This window comes from Penaeus vannamei, chromosome 18, assembly GCF_042767895.1.
Source record: "Penaeus vannamei isolate JL-2024 chromosome 18, ASM4276789v1, whole genome shotgun sequence".
NCBI classification, from domain to species: domain Eukaryota; kingdom Metazoa; phylum Arthropoda; class Malacostraca; order Decapoda; family Penaeidae; genus Penaeus; species Penaeus vannamei.
In genome coordinates, this window is record NC_091566.1 from 2,707,632 (window position 1) to 2,709,971 (window position 2,340).

General features: G+C 32.9%; 1 protein-coding gene across 3 annotated transcripts in view; it reads left to right on the forward strand.

Moving 5' to 3' along the window:
• The window catches only part of Fnta (farnesyl transferase alpha), a 7,191-nt gene extending 5,635 nt beyond the window's left edge, over nt 1-1,556 (forward strand). For all 3 annotated transcript variants that reach the window (XM_070132668.1, XM_070132667.1, XM_070132666.1), the window contains exons 7-8: nt 1-86; nt 409-1,556. The exon at nt 1-86 is cut by the window's left edge and continues 95 nt beyond it. In XM_070132668.1, the coding sequence (XP_069988769.1) occupies nt 1-86; nt 409-501 (179 nt within the window). In that variant the 3' untranslated portion in view covers nt 502-1,556. The remainder of the gene's footprint in view (nt 87-408) is intronic.
• The last annotated feature ends 784 nt before the right edge of the window (nt 1,557-2,340 follow it).

Here is a 2,340-nt window from a genome sequence, read left to right on the forward strand (position 1 = left end):
TCCTCACCTTCATGTTAGACCTCATGGAAGACAAGATGGAGAGAGAAACCTCAGAGAGAGAATCTACATTGAAGAAATCTCTAGATGTAAGAGGGAATATTTTAGTATTGCCTTCCCTTGCATGGTGCTTGCTCCTTTTTGTAATCTTTCATCTGAAATTAAATTGTATTTTTATCATTATTATTAGTATTAGTCAGTGTTATTGTAATTGATGTTATTTTTCTTATTATTAAATAGAGCTAGTTTTTTTTTTTTTATGTGTTCTTAACTCATTCTGGTTACATCTTTTTCAGTTTTTTTAAGAGAAATAATGCAGTAGAAACAGTATTAATCATAACTGTTATTCATAGGTGAAGCAGTAACTATTTGATTAATAATGTATTGATTAATAATGTATTTCACCTACAGATGTGTGAGGCCCTTGCAGTGGAACATGATCAGATTCGCCGTGAATACTGGAGATATATTGCGAGGAATTTGAGCCACCGCTTTGGAGCCTAAGTTTTCTAATGAAGCCCCCCATATATTCCTTAGCGTAATAGTGACTTTTTTTCTTGTTTTTTATCTGGATCTCAGTTTCTCAGATGCTTTCTCTATTAATTCTCTTGTCAGCTTTATAGCAAGCTTAGCTAGGCTCATTATTTACATCTCATGATTTTTTATTGATTTCTGTGGAGTTCTTTATTTCACTGGTAGAAAATGATAGATAATTACTCTAGAAAAATACTCTAGTTGGAGGTAGCTCCAGGCTTTTAAGTTCTATGAAAGGTAGACATCTTTAGAAATACGGTTTCAGGTAAATTCTGGAATGACTGTGAAGAGATTCTTTATTTTAGTAATGCGTGTCTGTAATATGCATGTTCAGATACACAACTGTACACATACACATTAAAAATGCAGACATGTATGTACACATACATACAGATTTTTACATAAATAAAATATGGTGTTAACATAGGTTGGCTACTTAGGAGTGCACATGTGTTTTAAGTTTATTTGTATATAAATGTGTGGATATTCTTTTATTGTATGCATGTGTGTCTGTTTTTGTATGTTTGTTTGCAGATATGTAGCTGTGCACATGAAAACCCTTTACTCTGTTGGCATTTTTCCATAAAAAGATCACATTAGTTTATATATTATTCATGTTTACAAAAGATATTTCAAACTTATGATATGTAATAAACCATATGTGTGATGTATCTGTCTGTGATCTGTGTAATGTGTATGGTATAGCTTTATTTCTTTGATTTTTATTGATTTGGTTATATGAATGAAAAGTGTAAGAAGGGTTGTAAAAAAAAGTTTGAAGTAATACATCAAGTTCACATAAATTATAGGATAGGATTACTAATGTGTACAGGGAAAAGAGATGGAAAAGCTTTTTTAATTTCTGCCGGTTTTAATTACACAGTGTTCAAGTGACCATTCTGTGAAGTTATAGTCAATCTAGCAATTACTATGTATATGTTACAATATATATCCTTTTTAGTAGAATTTTATATGAACTGCTGGAGTTTCATCTGCCAAAATAAACTAATAGATTATTCATACAATGATTTGATTTCCTTTGCCCTTGTAATATGGCTCTTGTAAAAGTGAGTCTATTTTTCATGAAATAGTTACATCATTTAGTCTAACAGAAGCCAGTTAAAGAACAAATGGAAATTAGTTGCACTGTAAAAGAAATATTGGAGAATCCAGCAAGAAAGTTTTCAGATATGATACTCGCATATTTTAGTTAAGCATTGGAAGTGGCTTGTTAATGGGAAAAAATTACTTTGCTTAATTACATACTGTATTTGCTGTTTAATTATAGCTGACACTAAATTCTTGTATAAAGTTAAAATATAGACAAGATATTGGCCAGGGGAGGGTGCAGAGGTGGCATCCATCTCAAGCACCTGCATGAAGGTTATCATTAGACAGGCCCTCTGTCTGTGGGCTTAAATGTGTGCTCTTTGTGATAGGATCAGTGACTCAGTATTTTCAAGGAAACCTGGTCAATCAATTTTTACTGTTAGTTTGCAGCCTTGGCTACCACCTGAAGGAGGTAACTTTAGTCATTTCCAGCTGGGTCTATGTAGTTAAGAAATGTATACTGGAACTGAGGCGAAAGCACATGTTTAGCTTCATATTTCTCATTGTCATGTATGTTCTTAACACGTAAATCTGATGTGAAAATTGTTCTATATCAGGATCATCTATGTAGCAAATGGCAGCTTTCTTATCACTGATTAGAGGATCATATAGAATCACAGGATGTTCTAAAGTGACAAACTCTGGGAGACTCAGAGGACCTCTTATCATACGAGCCTATACATTGGTACGGAGAGAGCA